The 22,343-nt window shown below is 43.0% G+C and overlaps 1 protein-coding gene across 3 annotated transcripts in view; it reads right to left on the bottom strand.

Moving 5' to 3' along the window:
* Nucleotides 1-643: 643 nt before the first annotated feature.
* The window catches only part of TMEM50B (transmembrane protein 50B), a 29,412-nt gene continuing 7,712 nt past the window's right edge, over nt 644-22,343 (bottom strand). For 2 of the 3 annotated variants that reach the window (XM_075542353.1, XM_075542356.1), the window contains exons 2-7: nt 10,927-11,066; nt 9,024-9,136; nt 7,109-7,176; nt 6,304-6,396; nt 3,825-3,882; nt 644-2,010 (exon numbers count right to left, since the gene is read on the bottom strand). In XM_075542353.1, coding sequence (XP_075398468.1) covers nt 1,965-2,010; nt 3,825-3,882; nt 6,304-6,396; nt 7,109-7,176; nt 9,024-9,136; nt 10,927-11,025 — 477 coding nt within the window. In that variant the 5' untranslated portion in view covers nt 11,026-11,066 and the 3' untranslated portion in view covers nt 644-1,964. Of the gene's footprint in view, nt 2,011-3,824; nt 3,883-6,303; nt 6,397-7,108; nt 7,177-9,023; nt 9,137-10,926; nt 11,067-15,826; nt 15,849-22,343 lie in introns of those variants that run through there. The other variant, XM_075542354.1, reaches the window with a different exon arrangement.

Here is a 22,343-nt window from a genome sequence, read left to right as displayed (position 1 = left end):
GGGCTTAAGTGGAGAGCAGATGTTTTGAGAATGATGAGGGCAATGAATGTACAAATGTGCTCTACACAATGGATGAATGTAGGGATTGTGATGAGTTGCATGAGCCCTAATAAAACGATTAAAAAATAAAATTTAGAAAAAGAAATAGTATAATAAAGCAGAATCTTCCCCAGGGATATTGCTCTTTACACACAAGGACGCTGGCTAGCCAATGGGCACAGAAGCTACAGGGCAGCAGGATGACCACGACGTGTGTTTGGAGGGCTCTTACCCTGTATCATCTGCAGTCTGCAAGTGTGGAGACTGCGTTCTCCTTTCCAGTTTTTAATGAGGAAACGACCAGCAGGAAACTAGGTGGTTTTCTCACAACCAAGAAACAAATGAATGGCAGAGTCAATAGGAAAATTTTAGTTGTCTTTAAGTGCCCTTCATTAACCTTCACACTAGCCTTGCTCATGTCTGCACACAGTGTTTCTCCTTATCTCAGAGGCGGCTTCCTTGATGTGAATAGCTGAAAACTGAAGGTCATAGCATTTTAATGGCTCATTTTCTCTAACAAATTTAAAAACATTAGTACACACGAGATGTGATATATATTGCAACCAGTTACAAGTGGAATCAAATAAATCAGTCTTACAAGGTGTTGGCAGAAAGACAGTTTACTGACATTTTGAAGAAAACCACAACGAAGCAGGGATTAGACAAGATGGTCGCTAGACAATGGCACAGCGTTCCACAACCTGCTTCATACTCTGTGCCCGGCAAGCCTCTTCAGAAGCGAGAAGTTGAGCAGAGCAAGGCCTGCATGAAAAACTACACTGTAATCCCATTGATGCCATCCTGTCTTGTAACAAGGCTCTAGAAAATCTTCTGGAGTAGAAAGCGCAACACAAACCTTACAAAACCAATGAAAGCAAAAATGGCCTTAAAGACCCAACGAACACCCTGAAATCTCTCATAGGAGTGCACATAGCAAAATACAGTATTTGAAACTCAGTAAAGAAGTATTTGATTGTAGCACTAACATTCAAGTTGAAGATATTATTTTGCAGGAACATTTCATCCAAAGCGTGAGGGCGAGAGCAAAGAGACTTGCAGTCTGGTAGCTAAGTGAATAAAATGCCTAATTTTTCACTAGGTCGTAATAATTCCCTTAGGGAGGAAGTACTTTTGTCTTCAAACTAATTATCCCCCCTTTTGTTATATGGCTCATGCTTTTAAAACTATGGTTCCCTCAAACTTGCTTGGTAATTGAATTTTAAAATGTGGATAATGGTAGGCTGTCACAGTTTAACCCCAGTAGACGGGAATCTAAGCTGCTTTTATAAGAAACACGTTGCCACCCAGCTGCCTGGCAGTCTTTCTCCATTAACCTTACAAAATTCAGTGTATTTGATCATGAGCTGCCCCTTCCCAAGCAGCCTTAGCAGGGGAGTCGTTTCCAAAGGAGGCTTTCAAACTAGCCCTTCAGGCATTTAAAAAATTCTTCTTAGAAAAGTCCACTTCTTTAGTACAAGAACTTATTTTTTTCCTTTAAAAAAATCTTTTTTAAGTCAAAATAAATTACAGCTTGCTGAAACACCTTTCTAAGTGGCTCAGTGCTTACTTCAGGTCCATGAAACTGTATTTTTTCACAAATTAAACATACTGACACGTTAACCGTAAAGTGACATGATGGACATCGGGAAGAGATCACGCATTTAGTCTTCAGGAATAAAAAACTGATACTCATCATTCCATACATATAATCCTATGTTATGTACATATTAACAGTCTACTCAGTGAAAAATAAAGGAACAGAAATTTCATGAAACTCTTTAAAAACTCACAGCATAAAAATGTACAGGAGCAAAGACACGTAATGGACAATCTATTCCATTTGGCGATGTGTAAATTATATATAGAGATAAAAACGTATCTAAAAATGGAACATAACAAAAGGAACTGTGGTGGCGGGAGTGATCTCAGGTCCATAGCTCCTCAGTTCTTCCAAATTTGTAGATCAGAGTGCTAAAAGGAGACATGAACGAATCATGAGAAAACAACATGTGGAACCAGCGACAAAGAACTCATTTCCTAATACATGGTGACAAGTTCACTGATTCCTTTGTCTGAATTTCTAAAATTGAACCATAATGCAGCTGCTGGCCTCAATTCGCCTATTTTGAAAAGCAGTCGTCAGCCTAGCTGGCTCAGGTTAGGTAAGCCCTCGACCACAGAGCCTGCAAGGTCATTACAGAACCCAGAAGGAAAAGGGACACTTCTCACAGCGGCAGGTACAGGGGCCATTTTGCACCTTTAGGTTCTGCCAGACCATGCTGAAATTCATGCCTGACCCCCCACCCCTAAGCAATTACCTAATTTGTTTGTGCAAATCAAGACCAGAGCTAGAATAGGAATGTAAATGTGGTCCAGTAAGAAGTTCCATAACCCTCTCTTCCTGGTCTCAATAGACAAACTAACGACCTACTTCCGATCCCCCTGGTCTTTGCCCTCATCAGCACAGGGAGAGCAGCAAAGGTAATGACACCTTTTTTGTACTGGTTTACGTTCCTGGTTGCATTTCTCAGCCTTTTATTATGAAAATTTTCAAATATTCAAAAAGTCGAAAGAATTTCTCCGTGTAACATACATATATTCAACCTAGCTCATGCTGCCTCTTTTGCTCCTCAGCAGATCATCATTGCACCCGAGTACTGGCCGTGCCCCACACATGTGGCTCAGAACTGGGAGTGTGTCTGGGCATCAGAGTAATGGAGCACGGGAGCCTGAGAGTGGCACATGCAGACGGAAGCCAGTTAGAGAGGCCAACAAAGATGGTCCGAGGAAGGAGCGCCTGAGCCAGGATCGAAGAGAGTTATCTCAGCAAAGGTGGGGTTGGAGAGATGGGGCACTCTGGAATCATGAGTTGAGCTGTCAGCAGGAAGGTTGTGCTGAACTGGAAATGTCAATCAGCCAAAGCAAAAGGTTTAGTAAGGATCTGGAAACACGGTTTAGACCTGAAGATAGAATTCTCAACTCATTGGTAGACAGGCAATGATTAAAGCTCTGAACACAAAGGTGTTCACCTAGAAAGAGAAAAATGCGAAGGTCTAGAACTGAGTCTGCAAAGGAAAAAGAGGAGAGGCCATACTGCACCCCAGTACTGAAACAGGCCCAGCACAAAGGAAGCTCACAGGGGGCCTCATAGCCAGCCTGCCTCTGATGTTTCCTTTCATAATTAATAAGTGTTATCAATTAATAAATATATCTGAGACTTTTTAAGCACGGGTTATGGAAGCAATAGTCAAATGCCAGCTCTGCATTTATTAGCAGGGACCCTTAAGGGGATTCTGAGCCTCACGTCCCTACCCCTCACTTGATCTATCTTCCCTGAGAAGTCGTAATGAGGCAGCATCTGGAAAGCATGCCGCAGAGGTTCTGGCACATAACAGGACCCCTACTTCAGCAATTACCCTACGATGCTCTTCAACAACAGTGGGATTTTCACCTTTTAAAAGCAACGCTACTCATTCTAGCCCAGCACTTCTCAACCTGTGGGTCACGACCCCTTTGGGGAGTCAAACGACCCTTTCACAGGGGTCACCCGATTCATAACAGTAGCAAAATTACAGTTATGAAGTAGCAACAAAAATAATTTTATGGTTGGGGGTCACCACAACATGAGGAACTGTATTAAAGGGTCACAGCATTAGGAAGGTTGAGAACCACTGTTCTAACCAATCTCGGGGGCTTTTTAAGTGGTCCATGTAGATGCTACTCTTAAAATAAAAATAGCACATCTATCAGTGTCACTGATACAATTGAGCAAGTAGCCAACTTACCTAAAAAATATCAGTGCATTTTGGAAAAACACAGCTAGTCCTGGATAAACATCTGTATCTACACACAGAGAGGAAAACAGGTTAGATTACAAAAGGTAAACCTAAAGAAAAAAGGTCCTGACAATAGGAGAGTCTGGGGGTCCATTATACTGGCATGCTGTCTGTGACAGGAGGAGGCCTGGTTGTGGAGTCCTCAGCTGCTGACTGCAGGTCAGTGGTCTGAGCCCACCCGCCACTGCTGTGGGCAAGTGTCCACGTGAGTTAGGCCGTGGAAGCCCTGTGGCCGCCGCGAGCCAGCACCAACCTAAGAGCACTGCTTTGGGAGACTGAAAAACACTGGTGTTGGCCAGTAACTAAGAAATCCATGAGTTCAAAGTAAGAAAATCCAATCTGATTCTTCCAAAATAATAAAAAGAGATATCCCAGGAAAAATAAAGATTGTTGCCTATTGATTTAGTGTCACGAAAATGTGCTTTTCTAAAAGTTCCAAGTACATCCATGCTCAAAAAAACCATTTACTTTAATCTTTCACACTGGTTTCATGAATACCAAGGAAATCCAGCTATTGGTTTGGGGTAAAAAAAATTTTTTTTGAGATAGGGTTACTTCATTCTGGATAAAAGGAGTGATGTACTAGGCTTTGTTTTTGTTTAAAGGAACTGCTAAGGTGTTTACTGCATCAGAACCACGTTGGGAGCTGTATCAGGCATACAGCTTGTCCCATACAGAAGCATGGATGCTAGAAAAATACAGATTCAAGTCCTGCTTATTTAAACCCTGTGGTATTTTCTCTCATTAATTAGGGAGTTTTACTTTTGCAAATTCTACAAATCCAACAGCTATAAAAATGGTTCATTACAATTCACAACATGCTTTGCATGGGATCTATCCAGGTGGGAATGGTTAGTATCTTTGTGGAGCTATTTACATTTATTCTCGATAATGACCTTTTCTGAAAGCACACAAGTTGATTAAAAAACTGGTTCGACTTTTATGTTTTGATATATATCAAACAAGATAGTAGTTAAGAGCTACAGCTTTGAGCCAGACCCCTCTGGGTTTGGATCTTAACGTCACCAGTGACTAAATATGAAAATTATTTAACTTCATATACTTATTTTTGTCGTCTATAAAATGAGTATTAGAATGTCCATAGGGCCTGAAAATTAAGTGATTATGTACAGTGGTTGCAGCAATAACTGACCCCTAAGTGCTAAATAACGTTAATTGCCATTATGGTTATTAACTGTTCCAAAAAGCTTTAAAAGGATTAGAAATGCGTTAGAAATGCCCTATGAAGTAAAGTCATATTCGATTTTTTAAAAACCCATATATAACAAGCAATGCTATAGAAACTCTACAAAGTTTCACAAGCTGCTTCAATATGCCTTCTGAGGTCCACAACCCCTTATTTGAAATATCCTTGGAGCAAGGATTTTGGAACTGAGGGTTTTTCAGATTTTAGAATGGTAAAACAGAGAAATATTATACACAGCACCCCAGCTGGATTTGAGCCAGCATTTCACAATTAGTCACCATTCTTTCAATGAAACATCTGAATATTTATACACTACATGGAATAAAGACCAAAATTAACCCTGTGCAAACTCACTGGCATTGAGTTGATACCGACTCTATAGGGCACGGTAGAACTGCCCCGTCAGTTTCCAAGACTGGCTTTTTTGGGGAGCAGAAAGCCTCTTCCTTTCTCTAACCCTGTGTAGTTCAGGTCAATCTGCTGCCAAATTGGTTAAGAGAAAAGGAGACTTTCAGAGCCTTAGGGATTAGCATCTGTGGACCTGCACTGGTTTCTCACTTTTACTTTTGCAACTCCCAAGAAACAGATCTCTATTGTAAGAGCCTAGCTGTCCAAGCTAAAGGCGGAAGTGAAAACTCTATAAATGGTGGAGGGTGATGCACTGTCACCCGCGGCTTCTCTGTGAACCAGAGCCACTCTACTGCGTCCTATGACCCACGCAGTTTCAACAACAGATACACAATAAGTAAATAAAGGCTCTTACTGAAGAACTTCTGTATCTTCAATAGATTAATTCCAAATTAACTAAATAATTCAATCATTCACACACTAAGGAAAATATCAAGGTCATATCTGATAAACCCCTCAGGAACAGAAAAGGGAGTAGCAATACCAGGAAAGTAGGGGGGAAAGTGGGGAAAGGAGGAGGGAAGAAACTGTGGGGGAGGGGAAACAGCAGTCGGTGTAAGAGATGAAATAATAATTTATTATTTATTAAGGGGTAACGAGGGTGGGAGTGGGGAGGGAGAGTAAAAAGAGGAGCTGATATCATGGGCTCAAATAGAGCACAGATGTTTAGAAAATAATGATGGCAATATATGTACAAATATGCTTAATACAACTGATGAGCTTTAAGATTCCCCCCCCACAATAAAATGATCTTTAAAAAAAAAAGGCCTCTCTGAATCCCTCCTATGAAATGAAGTTAGAATCAATACTTACTTTGGGTAACATATGCACCAAAAAGAATCCACATGGAAGCAATAAGTGACCCAAACATCAACATGAAACCAATGAAAAGCCAAACTCGAGCGCCTGTGGAGAAAGAGGCTTTATGATTTTGCTCATTTTTGTAGACCTGTAATGTCTCAGGAATATATAACACTAGAACCACCATTAACCTAATATACGAGGGGACCAGTCCACTACCCAGACTCTCAGACCCACTGATTCTGAATGGTAACATTAGGTTTATAAAATACAGAGGACAGTAGCAGTTCAGTGGCAAAATTCTCACTTTCTGTGAGGGGAGACGAGGTGTGCTTCCCCGCCAATGCACTTCATATGCATTCACCACCTGGCCATCAGTGAAGGCGTTCGTCAGTGTTGCTCAGATGCTGACCAGGTTCCCGCAGAGCTTCCATATTAAGACCGACTAAGAGGAAAACCCTAGCAATCTACTTCTGGGGGGCAGAGGGGGGTGTAAAAATCAGCCAATGAAACCCTATGAATCTGATCCTGTTGTGCACAGGCTTGTCCTTAGTCAGAGGGCAAGCATGAGCAGTTAACACCATCTATATAATATGGACAGCAAAGGATCACAGAAATAGTAACTTCTGGCAGTAACCAACTTTTTAATAGAAAAGCACTTAAATAACATATGATACCTTTCCTAAGTTAATATAAATAGTTCATATAATCATTTGTCAGACCTGAACAATGATTCATACAGTTTCCCCTCCCACCCTTACCCTGCTAATACACCCTTCTTTTGCCTGCATCTGTTAGCACCTCCAGGGGGCTTTACCTGTTCTTCCTAAACAGCCACTTTCATAGCTGTCACCTCTCACTTGAGCATTGGACACAGCATTTATCCTAGAACAAAACAAAGTCACCTAGTTATACTGTTGAAAGGTATATAGATGTTAAAAGGGAAAATAGATAATTTCCTAATAAAGCACTTACATGAATAAATATCATCTTCTAATTTAACTAATAACCGAGTGGATAGAAATATCACATTTGCCTAATTTTCTTAACATACACTGGGAAAACCAACACTTATTTTAAGAGATCAATGATCTGCTCCCAGAGATCATTAAAGGGGGGCCAATTTTATTATCTCTTTGCCTACTTTACCTTTACATATGAATAAATTAAAGTTGGCTATACAATTTTAAGTTTCTCATGGCAATCAAGAGTTAAACAGTTTTGCTTTGGATGAGGAGTCTGAAAATTTCCCCTATTCCATTTCTCACACTCAGAGGAAACCTGGCCTATATGTATTATGGTCTACTTTATTCAGCTTCTCTTATCTGTTAGAGCAGGACTCGTGAATTAGAAGCAAAAAATGCCTTTTCTTAGCGGTCTGAATGGATCTATATAGCTCTATTTTCTATATTATAAATTATTTTGCAAACTCCTAACAATGAAAGAAAATGATATAATCTTAAAGTGCTTATTGAACGTATTTCTAATCGTTAAAGACATCCCTGCCTTCGTGAAGTGAGCAGACTGATAAACTAGAAAATGTAATGACAGAAATGTCGCAGACAAACCTCTTTGGTGGATGCTGAGGCCAATCCTCCCCTCCTGCCAAATATTAGCAAGCAAAGCCCGTCAGTCGCCCATCAAAGAAAAAACAATATCCCCGTGCGTGGGGGCACACTGTCTTTGAGGCATCCTGTTGCTCAGAACACCCAGGCGGCTGAGTGACGGAGTGCACTTCCGGGGCGGTCTGTAACTCATTTTCCTTTCTCAGATAAGACAGGGCTGTGTTGCCAAATTCCACAGTTCAAGCAGGGCCATGGGAAAAAGCTGTCAGCTCTTCCCAGGGAGCTGAAACTCTGAAAGTCTGACCCTTCAACGAAGATAAGGTAAATGCTTGCTCTCAAAAAAAAAAAAAAAGACTGCTCTACTGTTGCCTGGGAAACGGCTGGAACACAGTATTCTTCCAGTGTCAGTTACTCTCTCCTCCAAACCATGGTCTAACTAGTGAAAGATTATCTTGCTTCTGTTTGCCCTCTAAGAAATCGTCAACAATCCCTTTGTGAGGCAACTTGTCACCATGTGACAACTGTGTAGAAACCTGCCTTGACTAATGTTTGGGCCTTGGAGTGTCCATGCTCTTCGTGCCCCCAGAAGGCCCACGCTCGCCTGTCTCTCTATCTTAGCTCGTATCTTTCTCTCAAACTCCTGATCACTGTGAGAGCTGGTCCTTGTTGAATCTCAAACTGACGGCTAAAGGTGGGTGTTCAACAATGTCAGATTAGAAAACTAGACATCGAGCACAGCCATCAATTTTAAGACATACCGTTATCTTTTATCTGACAAGAAAATCACCATCATTTATCATTTTAAGAGCCTGACTTCAAAGGCATTCAATTTTTTCAGGTCTACATTGAAACAGATAAAATATGGTAATTTACCAGACTGACACCAACAAAAAAGAAAAACCACATGATAATCTTCATAAGTGTTCAATGATATTTGACTAAATCCAACATTCACTCTTAATAAAAAATCTTAATAAAATGAAGGTATACAGGCATAGTTATCTTTTTTTAAAAGTTTTTCTTTTATACCCTAACCCTAACATAGTTATCATCTTAAAGGAAAATCTACGCATTAAACTTAATAGTTATCCAATATATAGCACTGAACTTGAAGGGAATGATTTTTTAGAAAGACAATCTTGATTTGAGGATTACCTTCATACTTACATGAAGAAAGCCAATGTGGAAAACACACCACATGTGTGAAAGGCATGGTTCAACTGCTCTGGCTTAGGATACACCACGGCTGCATCAATCATTATCCACCAACCTGTAAAGAACTTGAGAAATAGCCCAAGGCACTTAGAATGCGAGCACACCCGCTTGATCCTGAACTGCCCTTTTTCCTCTAGCACATAAATTTGAGAAAATATTTCTTCTTGACTGTTGAACCCTGAAATATAAAAAGAATCTCCCGTTTGCGCTATAGCAGACGAGAGGAATACAGTTAACTAAGTCTGTGTCAGGTTCTGAAGTCCTGCTCTCGATCAAGATTAAAATGGTATTATTATTTGAGTATGAATTCTCTGCTTCTTTCCCACCATCATCATAGAGAGCCAAAGGTGCTCTTTTAACGACTCTCCGCTTCACCACCTCCCTGATTAAGGCCTGTCTTTCTGATCTCTCCAGAGGACATTCGGACTGGGCCAGGCTAAGCCAAGTGCAGATGGCTAGTCAAAACACTCAAACTCGCTGCCATCGAATCAATTCTGACTCATAGTGGCCCTGTAGAACAGAGCACAACAGCCCTGTCGGTTTCTGGGTCTGTAACGATATATGGGAGTAGAAAGCCTCATCTTTCTCCAGGCAGCGGCTGGAAATTTTGAACTGCCGACCTGTGGTCAACAGCCCAATGCGTAACCATTATGCCACTAGGGCTCCGGTTGATGACTAGCAGGTTTCGCTTTAATATGCCCAAGCATTTTTGCTTCCACAAATGAGTTATCTACTTGCCATGAGTCAACTATGCTATTTTAACATGTTATAGTTTGTATTCATTATGAAATTTGACCGTTACGTAGCTGATTCAACATTCTGTGTGTAAAAGTAATGTTTCTACATAAAATAAGCTGAATGAACTTTACATGTTATTGCCAAAGAATGTTATTGTCAAATTAGGTGCAGGCAAGATAACTATAAAGAAAGAGGAAAATGTGTAAACATCTGAGCATCCTACATGCAGATGTTACACAGTCATCTTTAGTTGTTGTTGGGGCTTCATCTGAATGGAGCAGCCAGGGTGCGCACCCAGGGACTCGGTGGTCAGAGCTCACGACGCCATCAGGGGTGCTTTTTTCGGTTGGACTTTAGGTGTTGAACTATACCCTTCAAACAGGAACTAAAGCAGCATTAGCAGTGATGATGGGTGGTCAAATAATATTGTGAATATCAACTAACTATGGCATGCAAAATTCTTTATTTTATATGCTATCACAATACACTTTTTTTAATACAAGAAAGACACTGAAATGTGTTTCAAATAATGTAGTGAGGAGTGAAGTGGTTGATAACTGTAACAAAGGAAAAATTGGTCATGATTTGGTATATTTAGAAGCTGGATGATAAATAAAAGTAAGAGGAATAGAAAGAACCTTTACACCATTCTTCCAACTTTTGTTTATATGCTTGTTTCAAGAAAAAAGGTTCAAGAGAAAACAATGGAAAGAAAATGAAGTTTCTTCCAAAAATCTCTACTTCCTCCCACCCGTCCCCATCTCAACGCTGCAGTCTGGGAACTGGAGATGGGACCCCTTCGCCAGGGCAGCTGCTAATTAATGCCTTAGCAGCTGCCCAAGGTTTTTAATGCTGTCTTTACATCTTGAAATGAGTCATGTGGTCATGTTTGGTTACTTTCCATTCTGAGACTTTGTGACATATGCATATTATAAAAGATCTATAATCACTGTATTATCAAAGCCACATAACGGAGGGCTCCCTTGTTCTGTGTAGTAACACTATCTAGAACTCTGATAATTATTTGTATAAAACAACAGTGAAGGAAATCCATCTGGAAAGGTCAAAGGGATCAATGGTTTCCAAGGTCAATGACATGGCAGATTTTCTCACTTACCAATATGCCCGCGACCACAGAAGCCACTGTGTTCCTCCTCTCGCTCCAGTCAACACACTCACACTCCGGCCAACGGAAATTATCTAGGAAGCCTGCCATGTTTACCCTTTACGTGCGGATTTTTCATTAAACGGTGTCCCCTACAAACAAAATGAAAATCTAAGAAAAAGAATGGGGAATTTACATGAACTTTACCTAAGGATTCTTGTCTTTGCCCTGTATTCCTGAGGCACTTTTTAAAAAATCTTAGAATCTGTGTCTTCAATCAGAACTCGGGCCATGCCCTGCAGATTAGGTGAGGCAATAAGGGGGCTCGGGAGTTGGAGCTGGCAGACCCATCACATGAAACCTCAAGAAATCAAGAGCCTCACCGAGGAGAGCTTGAATTTGCATTCCAGAGTAATATCCTATAAAAGCTCTGGACCCCGACACACCATGAGCTTCCTGGGTTGGTAAAAGAGAGTCAAAACCAAAACCAAACCTCGTGCTATGGAGCTGATTCCAAATCATGAAACCCACGCGTCCCAGAGTAGAACTACATTCAGTAAGGTTGTTCCAAATCTGACTTATCAGAAGCACATTGCAAGGCACCTATTGATCAGTTCAGAGAGCCAACCTTTCTTTCGGTTACCAGGCAGGAGTTTAACCATTCACCAGGGACTCCTGAGAGGGTGGCACCATGAGAGGTTGGCTCTGCCCAGGGGATCCTTCATCTACCCTTTCCCTCTATGAAACCGTCGCTCGAGCTCGACAAAGACTTCCTGTGTGCTGCGTCATTCCAGCACAGGATCAAACCCACAGGAGTAGTGGGAGCCAGCAGGGCCAAAGTGAGGGAGGCAGGGAACTCCTAAGCTCAGGACTGGCATGCTGCGAGTGTAAAGAAAATCTCCAAATTCGTGGCCAGCAGGAAGCAATGTATTACCCAGTAAGCACACTTGCACTTGCTTACTAATCAATCAGTGGTAGTAAATCTGAAAAGAGGCTCTGATTCTGTAGGAAGGTGCTGTGAGGAGGGGAGACAGACACATGGCAGCCATACCTAGTAGCAGATCTTTGATGTGGTGAAAAATGTGAAACTGAGGGGCAGTGACACCTTCCTGTGGGCAGGATCCCTGAATAGCTGTCTCCAAAGCATCTCTCACCTGAAGCTAACTTCTCTAATAAACCCCATAATCAGCAGCAGCATCTGTAAGTGCGGTCAATGCAATGAATTTTAGAACCCAAATGAAAATACTGACATTGTCTCCCTGACTGAAAGTAGAAACTTAAAAGACACAATATTTAATACAGGGTATAAGGCCTCTGAAAATTGATATGACAAAGAGTACTAAAGCTAAATCTCAAGGTCTAACAGATTAGTAAATGTTTAAGTAAAAGAGTTGCTTAATGGATATTTTAAAGTCTATTTTTGAGAAAGATTTCATGGCATGAGTAAATGTAGTGACGATACTGCTGTGGAGTCAAGTTCAACTCATAATGACCCCACAGGTCAGGGTAGAACTGGTCCTTTGGGTTTCCGAGATTTCAGACCACTACAGCCGTCAATAGCCTTATCCTGCTTCCCTGGAGCTGCAGGTGGGTTGAACTGCTGACCCTGGAGTAAACAGCTCAGTGCGTGCCCACGGTTGTCGCCAGAACACCTTGTAAAGACTAATAAGTGAAAAAGCAGGTTAAAGAACTAGCTGTATCTATCTACATAAACATGCACATACATAAAAATATTGAAAGACAAACACCATCACTTTCGTAAGATATGTGGGTGGCAGGAACACATGCTTGTTTTGATTTTTGCTTTATATTTTCGAAGTTTGCTGGGGTGAGCATGAATTACATTTTTTTAAATACAAAATTGTTTTTGTTTTGTTTTAAAAACAATTAACACCATGTACTTGCTGATTCTTCTAGTCTGTTTAGAACCCTCCTTTATATATTAAATCTACAGAGCCAAGGAAAAATAAATGAATTCAAAGCAAAAAAAAATAAAAGTCTACATCTCCCCTAATATTACCATTAGCTATTAATAACAGGGTATTTTCTAAGTGTGAAGCTGTGGGTAAATTTGGGCAGTGGCTGAAGATGCTCAGGCGCTAGCCAACAGGTTGGTAGTTTAAAACTACCAGTCAATCCACCAGAGAAAGATGTGCCTACATGCTTCTTTAAGGATTGTAGAGTCTTAGTTCTGTCCTGCCCTAAAGAGTCACTTTGAATTGGAATCCACTCCCCAATGACTCGCTAGGTTTTAAGCTCTTTACAAGAGGACCTGGTGGCACAGCGGTTATGCACTCAGCTAGGAACCAAAAGGCCAACAGGTCAAAGCCAGCTGTGAACAGCTTCAAGGGACAGGTTTGGCAGGGTGCTTGCTTGTAAAGATTACAGCCTTGGGGCCACTGTGAGTTGGAGTCAGCTCAGTAGTGATGAGTTTTTGTTTGGTGGTGTTTAAGTTATTTATAGACCGGGCTATTCAATCTTCACAAAGCTCCCCGTGTGGCTCACAGATTGAGAGAATAGTTAACTTGACCAAGGTCAGGCAGCGAACAGAAGAGAATGCCAACATCTCCACGGCAGAGCAAGTTGGATTCCAAAGTCTGTGCCCACGGCCACTACGCTACACTGCTGGCCACTGTCACCCAGTCTCACAGCAAGTCGCTCATTGACATTCTATGGAAAGAATCTAGTTACTGTTCCCCTGCCTGTGGAAACCCCTCCCCCTCAAAAAAAATCAAGACTAAGACAAAAGAGGAAATAATTCACAGGAACACAGTGCTCATTTGAAAACTGAAGCAAGCAGTCCAAGGAGACTGACAATGACCTTTGGTGATTACTGGTGGTTTAAACCTTGCCAAGAGTCTGCAGAATAGTTTTTCTTCTTGGGTGCGCTATAAACCTGATTTCTAGGCACCTACTGAATATTTTATAGGCCTTAAAATCTAACAACATGAATTATTGAGAGATTTTAGTACTTTTTGTAAAGACAGTTGACATATTCAATCTCAGGGAATGCTTATTTGCCGTCTGAATTGTAAGTCACAGATAACTGCTACACCGAAATGGGATGGGGGCCGCTAGGTGCTGAGAAGTCGCTTCTCCCTCAGTGACCCTGAGCACAACAGAAGGTGCTGGCTGGCCCACCGCCATCATCCTCACAATCCCTGCTTTGCTTGAGCTTACTTTGTCAGTCACTGAACTCCATCTTACTAGGGGGCTTCCTCTTGTTCGCTGCCCCTCCACACTTTGCCAAGCATGATGTCTTTCTGGAAGGGCTGGCTCCTTCCGACATATCCTAAGTATATGGCACCAAGCCTCACCATCCTCACTTCTGAGAAACATTCAGGCTATACTTCTTCCAAGACAGAGTCATTCGTTCTTTGCCAATACCATGATTCAAATGCAACAATTCTTTGGGCTTCAGTGATTGAAAATACCATGGTTTAAGACAGGCACACGTTAGTCCTCTAAGTAACATCTTCAATTTCTAACACTTTAAAAAGATTCTGTGTCATTGGGCCTCCACTCAAGTACCCCCTCAGTATAAGAACACTTTGTCCTATTAAACAGGCAATGTAGCAATGAAACATATAACTTTCCTTTCCCCTAGTTCTTAAATGCTTCCCCCCCCCCCACTATCATGATCCCAATTCTACCTTACAAATCCGGCTAGACCAGAGGATGTACACTGGTACACATAGGAACTGGAAACACAGGGAATCCAGGACAGAGAATCCCTTCAGGACCAGTGATGAGAGTGGTGATACTGCGAGGGTGGAAAGAAGGTGGGGTAGAGAGGAGGAAGCGATTACAAGGATCTACATATAACTTCCTCCTTGGGGGATGGACAACAGAAAAGAAAGTGAAGGGAGACATTGGACAGTGAAAGATATGACAAAATAATAATAATTTATCAATCATCAAGGGTTAATGAGGGCGGGGGGAGCAGGGAGGGAGTGAGGAAATGAGCGGATACCAAGGGCTCAAGTAGAAAGCAAATGTTTTGGGAATGATGAGGCAACAAATGTGCTTGACATACAATGGATGTTATGTATGGATTGTGATAAGAGTTGTTCGAGCCCCCAATAAAATGATTTAAAGAAAAAAGGGAGGGCTTATGCAGATTTGCCCACAGTTTGATTTCTTGACTGCAGCTTTCCATGGGTGTTGATTGTAGATATAAGTAAAATGAAATGAAATCCTTAACGGCTCCCACCTCTTCTTCATTGATCATGATATTGCTTATTTGTGCAGTTGTGAGGATTTGGGCTTCAGTGTTTCCCGTCCTCTTTACTTTGGGCCAGCCATGTTGTGTCATCTGCATATCCGACACAAGTTGTTCATGAATCTTCCTCCAAGCTGATGCCACATTCCTCATGCAGTCTAGCTTCTCTGGTTATTTGCTCAGCATACAGAATGAATATAATAAAAGACTACAACACCCTGACGCACAACTTTCCTGATTTTGAAGCACACACTATCCCTTGGTTCTGGTCAAATGACTGCCTCATGGTCTATGTTCAGGTTCCTCATAAGTATAACTTTCTGGAATTCCTATGCTTTGCAATGGCATCTATAATTTGTTATGATCTGCACGCCTTTGCAGTCACTGCAACACAGGTAAGCATCTTTTTTCTAATTTCTGCTTTCAACTAAGCTCCATCTGACATCAGCAATAATATTCCTCATTCCACGCACTCTTCTGAGCCCAGCTTGAGTCTGACGGTTCCCAGTGGCTGCAACTGGTTTTGAATCCTCAACAACATTGTATTTGCAGGGGATATTAAGGCTAGTGTTCAGGAATGTCCACATTCTGTTCAAACACCTTTCTTCGGGATGGGCACAAAACTTGATAAGCACCATCAATTTCCAACAAGAGATCTAAAACCAAATTAATGAATAATAGGGGACATACATTTCTAAAACAGCAAAGTTGTGCGTCAGGGTGTGGGGCAGTGGCCTTTCCGTTCGCAGTCCAGTGCCACAGATGACAATCATCAACCAAACTCACTGTAAGTGAGTCGATTCAGACTCACGCGACCCTGTAAGACAGAGCAGAACAGTCCCGGAGGGTTTCAGAGAAAGTAAATCTTGGTGGAAGCCTCATCTTTCTCCCATGGGGAGGGCTGGTGGTTTTGAATTGCTGACCTGCTGCTAGCAGCCCAAATACATAACCCACTACTTCCTCCACCCACCCCCACTCCACCAGCACAGCTGGTGCTCCAGGTAGGGTTCATCGAGAAGGTGACACCTGAGTGAAGGCTTGAAGGTAGATCTAGGGGAAGTGCATTTCAGACAAAAAGAACAACTGGGGCAAAAGCCCTAAGGTGGTTCTGGGGATTTGAGGAGTCCCAGTGGCTGAGGGAGCAGAAAAAGGAGAGGAAAATGAGATCAGAGAGGTGGTGTTGGAAACAACGTACAGAGGAAAATAAGGGCTGCAAAATTAAATTAATCAAGGAAGCAGGCAATACATGGAGAAATCACAAATTGCAGAACCAATGCCTTGAGGGGAGAATAACACGCACTAACAGGAGCAGGTAGACCAAGTGACACTGTAAAATAACTCAGGAAACAAGCCCATGCCTCAGTAGTCTTTCAGATCACAAACTTGCTCCTTCTAAAAGAACAGGTTCAACTGGTTTAAGAGACATGCACAGTAAGAACCCTGGTGACCAAGTAACTTAAAATGGCAGTCCCAACACAACTCAGGATTCGAACTAAGAATAAAAAAGTTGGACACATGCCCAAACAATTCTGCTAAGTATCCCAGATGCCCTTTTGGATTTTTAGACTCCATCTTGGCACAACGCTGGAAAAATTGGGCCAAGAAAGAGCTTGTGAAACTATATGATTGCACAAACAGTCCAAACCAGAAACTTTGCCCCCCCCAAAACATACCAATTCTTGGCTAAAATAACAGCCCTACAAAAACTCTTTATTTTGTAAGCGCAACAAGATCCTGCTGCCTATGGCATGGGTGGTGTAGTCCATCTGTCCCCTGTGCATCTCCCCTCCAGTCCAGTAAGTAAGTCTCTATTCTTTAACAAATGCCTTAACACAATTTTGAGCTTCTAATCTTTTTGTCTACCCCCTTCCAAGAACAGTAGCAAGGGTAATAACAGATATTTTTTAATGGTGAATTAACAGAGCAGATCCCTTTTGTAAAAAACATTCAACATCAACAACTCATACATTGTTTCAATTTATCCCCTGCAATCCCTACAAAGCACCATAATGTATCCCACTTCCTCCCTGTGTTTCCTCTTTCCATTTGTCTGCTCTCCTAGCCCTTCTGAACATCTCCTAAGTAAATGCTGCCTTTTGGTCTCAAATGACTACTTATTCTAAAGTGTACATACCATATGGGTGCTACCGTTCCTCTTAGAGACCTGTCCTTTGTTTCGCTGCAAACTGAGCCAAGAGGGAAGAACAGATTATAAAACCTCACAGGCTTTAGAGACCTTGGTTTTTACTGAATGAAAGAGGGAGCCATGGCTAGACCAGAGGATGTACACTGGTAGAGATAGGAACTGGAAACGCAGGGAATCCAGGGCGATGATCCCTTCAGGACCAGTGGTGAGAGTGGAGGGAGGGTGGGGTGGAAAGGGGGAACCGATTACAAGGATCTACATATAACCTCCTGGGGGGGGGGGGGGAACAAAAGAAAAGTAGGTGAAGGGAGATGTCAGACAGTGTAAGATATGACAAAAATAATAATTTATAAATTATCAAGGGTTCATGAGGGGGCAGTGGGGAAGGAGTGGGAGAAATGAGGAGCTATTATGCCAGGGGCTTAAGTGGAGAGCAAATGTTTTGAGAATGATGAGGGCAAGGAATGTACAAATGTGCTTGACACATGGATGGATATATGGATTGTGATAAGAGTTGTATGAGCCCCCAATAAAATGATTTTAAAAAAGAGGGAGCCCTGGGAAGACTGTGAGCAGAGTGCTATGGTGTGGTGTACAGTCTGAACGACCCTTTGGGCTGCTGTCGGGGAGGAGACTGTCGGAGGTTAAGAGTGGAGAGAGCTCACATTGCTGTCAGGAGGAATGCCAAGAAACCTAGTTTGAACCTCGTGTGTTAGGGAGAAAGTGCTCAGACTCAATACAGAGATTATTGAAAGGACAAAGACAAAAAGTGACCATCATTGGAGGGAGACCATCAGCACCTGCGCACAGGGACAGACTCCACCAGGAGTCACGGTGTTCATTAGATATGACAGTGGTTGTCGTTGTCAGGCTCCGAATCACAGCAACCTGGTGTACAACAGAACATACTACCACCTGGTCCTGGGCCATCCTCCCAAGAGCTCTTATGTGGGAGCCCACTGTTACAGCCTCGGACACTGGGGCAGGACCAAGAAAAGCATCACAAGACATGACTGTTGCCAGGTCCCTTCCTCAGTCACAGGTGGGAGGGGGAGGGGCGAGGGAGGCGGCTTAGAATTATGTACGTAACTGCAGGTTTTAAAGGGTTACAGGATGGGTTCTGGGGCTTAATTATCTAGCAACATGGTGGTCGACTCATGGTCACACAGAGTCATCATCGCAAAGTGGGTACAAGACACGCAGGACAGGCCTTTTTGGGAAACTGCTACTAAAATAAGCCTCTGAAAGTCGGCCATCGAAAAGGATGAATCGTGGTGCTGGCAAACACTGACAGTGCCATAGACGGCCAGAAGATCTGTCTTCAAGGAAGTATAGTCAGAACGCTCCTTAGAGGCAAGGAGGGCGAGACTTCCTCCATGAACTAACTCCGGACATGTCATCAGGAGAGACCAGTCCCTGGAGAAGGACAGCGTGCTTGGAACAGTAGAAGGGCAGCAAAAAAGAGGAAGACCCTTCACAATGAATTCACACAGTGGCTGAACAACTGGCTCAAACTTAACAACTACTGTCAGCCCAGGGCAAGCTGGGCGCTGCTTCGCTCTGAGTCAGAACACAGTCACTGGCACCTAACAACAACAGCAAAAGAGAGTGCTGCGATGAGTTGGAATCCACTCAACGGCAGTGAGCAGCAGCAGTAGTAGCCGCCACTAAAACTGCTCTTTCAATCACGTTTGTTTCTGGGGATCCATGGTAAAGCTAGATCAAAGGGCACTGTACGTTAAGCTCATTGCAATCTCATACACCCTTAAGGGGCTTGGGGACCACTGAACCAAATCACCTCAAAGGCCCTTCTTCCACTGCTAAAATTCACCATCTCACCAATGAGGGAGCAATAGCAATATTAACCAAAACCTTCACAAGATTTCTCCCTGGTGGGGAAGCAACGGAGGGGAGTCACGGGCTGGGTAGCCCAATGTTCACTTGGGTCAGGGGGCAGCAATAGACAGCATGGAGGAGGCTGACAACAACTAATGGAAGCGGGGAAGACACTGGGAGGTTTGCGAGAGTTAAGAGTCAACAGAGGAGAACACATGCACAGACTACACAGACTCAATGCCAGCGAGTCAATTCCGACTCGGAGACGGGATGGACTGCTGCTTTGGGTCCGGAGACTGCAGCTGTTTATGGAGTAGGAAGTCTCAGCTTTCTCCTGCAGAGCAGGAGCTCACTGTGTGACCCCTACGCCACCACCAGGTACTGCCTAGAGGTGATGTAGCAGTAGATGCTTGGACAGACGTGTAGGCTGAACAGGTGTGGGAGGTAGACATACATTCATGAATACACATTGATTTACAGAGGGGATGTGTATTTACCCTTGTTTGCTGCAAATACATCCATAAAACACACATTTATGAAAATTATGGTAAAACACACATTTATGAAAATTTCTTAAACATAAACAAATGCCTCGAGGGAAAGAGTTGCTGGGCCTCGGGACAAGTACCATAATCTAATCTCAGAGAGCACCAAAGTCAATTGGCATAGCATAGTTCACAAAGATGATGTTCCCTACTGTACTGGGTACTTAAAAGCTCATAAGCAGCCATCTAAGGTGCAACTATTGATCTCGCCCTGTCCAGAGACAGAACAGTGATGAAAATCAAAAGACACACGGAAAGAGTCCAACGGCCCACACAAACATCCATCTCCACAACGCTGGGCCAAGGATGCCGAGGTGCCTGGCTCCCAGTACCAACTGCTCAGAAGGGATCGCATTAAACGATCCTGGATAGAGTGGGAGGAAAATGTAGAACGTAACTCAAAATCATAGGCGACCACGCTTACTGGTCAGACAGAAACAAACGGGCCTCACAAGCGTATAGCCTTAGTCACCACCCTTCAGGTACAGAACTGAACTCACCCTCATGTTTGCCAACCATTAAGATCCCAGCACAGCACTGACTCCAGGACAAAGTTCAGAAAGCTAGGAGAGGAGGAATGGAAACGTGATACACAGGGAGGAGATGGGATAGGTGATGATGATGATGATGCATTGAAGGACTGCACTGGATAAACCCGAAAGACTCCACCATTAATTTAACCTAGGTCGAAAACACACTTCTCTTTGGAAAGGGACAGGGAGAATGGTTGTACACGTCAATGTAACCAACATCACCAAACTGCGTGTGTCGAAATTAATGAACTGTTGGGTTTGGGTTTAAAACCATTCTATTAGCAAACCAGAAATATATAAATCTTTATCAATTTTTTAATTTTAAAAATAGCAGCTACTATTTTAAAAGGCAGCCTTGGACAATGGGTGAAACCTGACCACAGTTGGGACATAACTAGATGTGACTGGTAGAATTTGCTCTCATCAGAAGATGCTCTTATTTTGGAGGACGCATGCTCACATACATAGCATTAGAGTCGATACTATCAAAGAGGCAAGAAGAGAGATAGAAAGGCAAAGTGTTAATGATGCTGACTCTTGTTGTATCCCCATTTTTCAGTATGTTTATAATTTTTTGTGATAAGTTGAAAAACATAGAAATGAATTATTGATTGCCATCTAAATGCAAATGATTCCTATAGAGTCCAAGAGAAGATTCAGTAGTGGCAAAATTCCAGTCACTCACTGAAGCCATCTGTACCCAGGTTTCTAAGCAGGGACCCCCCCTTAGTCATCCTTGCACCCTCTGAGCTGGCTCAGTAAATGCCCTACCCCCCAGTTCAGAGAAACTGGCTTCAGGGTCACAGCCTTCAACCCCGAGATTAAAGGGAGCTCAGGGGCAGGCAGCACTGGGAAAGCAAAGACATGACGATGATTGAGAGCAGGCCTTATCAGAAGAGCTCCAAGTACCAAGGTCACCTTCCAGCACTAGCCTCTGAGGTGGACCAAAGCATGGGTTCTGGAGACAGCACGGATCAGGGCTCACTCCTGCGCTCAGGGACTTCCCAGCTGAACACATCCATGCAGCATTCCATGCCTCATGAAGCAGCTGCTATGTGCCAAGCACTGTTCTAGCTTCAAGCCCCCTTAGCTATGGTCTCCTCGCATGTACACTTGCATCGATGCCAGCACGTCGTACCCAAGGCAGTGAGGAGGAATGAGAAGAGCAGTTTTAGCACCCGTGAGCACTCAGCACAGAGGTGGCTGGGCACCACAAAGGGCCACTCTTCCACACAGCACTGCTCGTGTTCTTAGGCTGTGAAAAACCTATGATCATTTCTGGGTGAAGACAGCAGCTCAGGCTGCTCCCTCCTGAAACTCCATTCCGGGTTTTTTTTAAAGCCATACACTGCTAATGCCAGGGGGAAGGGAAGACAACAGCCATAGAACTGTGAAAGCTAGAACGCTGATGGGCAACGATTACTGACTTAGCTGACCCAAGAAAGCCGATCCCAAGCCAGTGACAAAAAAAAGAAAAAAGAAAAGAAACAGATGAGAACCAGATCAGTAGAGCCTCAGGGAAAGTAAGCCCTCCCACTGGATGCTGCTGGCCAGTGCTCCTTCCATACTCTGCCAGAAGCCTGAGGCTTTTTCCTGTTCCTTATGGCCAACTGGAGATACCAGGCACAACTTAAGATGTGGATGTCACGATAGAAACTGGACCCCGTGACCATATGCTAATTGTAGAGGACCTGAGAAGACTGGCAACCCGGTCCTTTCTTCAAGCTGGGAGACTGAAACACTCTTCTCGGAAGAATCTCACCAAGTCAAGGCAGGTGTAAAGATATGGATATGAGACAGCCGGGCCAGATCACTATATATACAGACACATAACTGGCAAGCCTCATCCATATCTCAGCTGTCAATCAGCTTTTTCATGCAATTATCCATCAAAAGTGTACTGGTGGTGTCGCAGGTTACACATGGAGCTAAAAGGGTCAGCAGTTCAAACCCACCAGTCTCTCAGAGGGAGAGATAAGATGCTATCTGAGCCTACAGAAGTTTAAAATTTCAAAATCCCAAGGGGGCAGCTCCATCTGCTCTAAAGCATCACTATGAGTCAGAATTGACTCACTGGCAGTGGGTGGCAAGTATTCATCATCATAAGCAAACAATCAAGGATTACGACACACCTTTAACATGGATCA

This window comes from Tenrec ecaudatus, chromosome 2 (assembly GCF_050624435.1).
Source record: "Tenrec ecaudatus isolate mTenEca1 chromosome 2, mTenEca1.hap1, whole genome shotgun sequence".
Classification (NCBI taxonomy): domain Eukaryota; kingdom Metazoa; phylum Chordata; class Mammalia; order Afrosoricida; family Tenrecidae; genus Tenrec; species Tenrec ecaudatus.
The sequence above is the reverse complement of the archived record's forward strand: the minus strand, read 5'-3'. Positions and strand labels throughout refer to the sequence as shown.